Source organism: Plasmodium gaboni, chromosome 5, assembly GCF_001602025.1.
Source record: "Plasmodium gaboni strain SY75 chromosome 5, whole genome shotgun sequence".
NCBI lineage: Eukaryota > Apicomplexa > Aconoidasida > Haemosporida > Plasmodiidae > Plasmodium > Plasmodium gaboni.
In genome coordinates this window covers 208,555-210,538 of record NC_031485.1, presented here as the reverse complement: position 1 = coordinate 210,538, position 1,984 = coordinate 208,555, and the positions used below count along the sequence as shown (strand labels likewise).

The following is a 1,984-nucleotide window of genomic DNA, read 5'->3' as shown; positions in this document are numbered from 1 at the left end:
TATATATATATATTATTTGAGGATAAAATAAAAAATATACATACATATATATATATACATACATATATATATATATATATATATAACATTTTTTACAACTCGTATGAAATATAGATATTTTCCTTTTATCATTTTTTATGATTTCCATTTAGCGTATCCAGCTATGCACATTTATTATTTACTAAAATATATATATTATATATATATATATTTATATATATTTATATTGTGCCCCTTTTAATATTAAATAGTCATACAGGGTAACATGAAGCATATGATATTATGGTATATATATTTATATTTATATATATTTTATTTTATTTTTTTTGAAATATATTTTGTGAAGAATAAAAATTTGAATATATTAAAGAGTAATATTTTCCTTTTAACATGTATAAATAAAAATAAACATATTTTTTTTTATATATTAAGAAAGAATAAGAAAGAAAATAATAATATTTATCATATGAAAAAATCTGTAGACATTTATATTGAAAAATTTATATATACAGATTTATATAAAGAATATAAAAAAATAAAATATAATAATTACGATATATTTTGTAAGGATATAGAAACAGATGTAAATGAAACATCCTTACATCCAAACTTTCTATCAACAATACAATTACAAATAAATAAATATGCAAAAAAAAGTCTGAACGAAATAAGATTTAAAACAATTTTTTCTGAACAAAAAATTTTTTCCACATCTTCAAAAAATCCTCCTTATGTTTTTCATCCCATATATTCTAATGTAAATAGTAAAAATAATAGTAAAAATAGTAGTAAAAATAGTAGTAATATTTCTTGTTATAATGACCATGTTTATTTTGATCAGCGATTTAAAATTAAAAAATATGAAAATATATTCATGTATTTAAATAAAGAAAAAATATATGATACTAATTATTATATCCCTGTATGGAATATACAAAATATAATATCTTCTTTATTTAATATACATGATAAAAGCTTTATTTATAATATGCTTAATATTATAATAGAAAAAAAAGAAATAAATATGTTTCAATTAAACTTATCTTCTGAATTAATCTCTCGTTTCTTAATAGAAATTAATGGGTCTTTATTATCATCTTTACTTTCTTTAAAATATAAAATGTCTATACATATAGGAGGAGGAAATCATCATTCCAAAAAAGGAAGAGGTGATGGATTTTGTATATTTAATGATATTGCTATATGTATTCATTTTTTATTATCTAATAATATTATAAAAAATGTTATTGTCTTAGATGTAGATGTTCATCAAGGTGATGGAACGGCAGAAATTTTTCATAACGTATCAAATGTAAAAACTATTAGTATACATTGTAAAGATAATTATCCTCATATTAAAAAAAAATCATATATTGATATAGAATTAAATTCATATATAGAAGATAATGAATATCTTTCTATATATGAAAACATTTTTAAAATTATTAAAAATATTCTCTTACCAGATACTATCATCTTTTATATAGCAGGAGTAGACATAAGTAAAGATGATGATCTAGGTCTTCTTAACATATCTGATGAGGCAATCTATAAAAGAGATTTCTTAACATATCGAATGGCAATACAAAATAATATACCTATTGTTACACTTCTCTCAGGGGGGTATAACCAATGCCAACACGTACTAACACAAAAGCACATCCTAACATTTAAGTAGGATAAAAAATTAAAAAATATATATATATATATATATATATATATATTTATTTATTTATTCCTTTTCCTATTCATGTTCACCATCTCGCAGGGCAGCAAAGGATGCGTGGAATACAATGAAAAAAGAATGACTATGCATGCAACTCTTGTTTTTTTTTTTTTTTTTTTTTTTTTTTTTTTTTTTTTTTTTTTTTTTTTTTTATATATTTTCTTTTATTTTTTTGTTCTTGTTATTTGTGAATAATTTAAGAATATTAATAGCATTAAATGAAAAGAAAAAAAAAATATTTTTTTTTTTTTTTTATAT

General features: G+C 19.3%; 1 protein-coding gene across 1 annotated transcript; it reads left to right on the top strand.

Moving 5' to 3' along the window:
* Nucleotides 1-265: 265 nt before the first annotated feature.
* PGSY75_0506600 (putative histone deacetylase) lies at nucleotides 266-1,808 on the top strand (the record flags this gene model as incomplete). The annotated part of the gene is made up of 2 exons (XM_018784347.1): nucleotides 266-1,674; nucleotides 1,769-1,808. The coding sequence occupies 2 exons, from the start codon at nucleotides 266-268 to the stop codon at nucleotides 1,806-1,808; spliced, it is 1,449 nt and encodes a 482-aa protein (XP_018643002.1).
* Nucleotides 1,809-1,984: the final 176 nt, after the last annotated feature.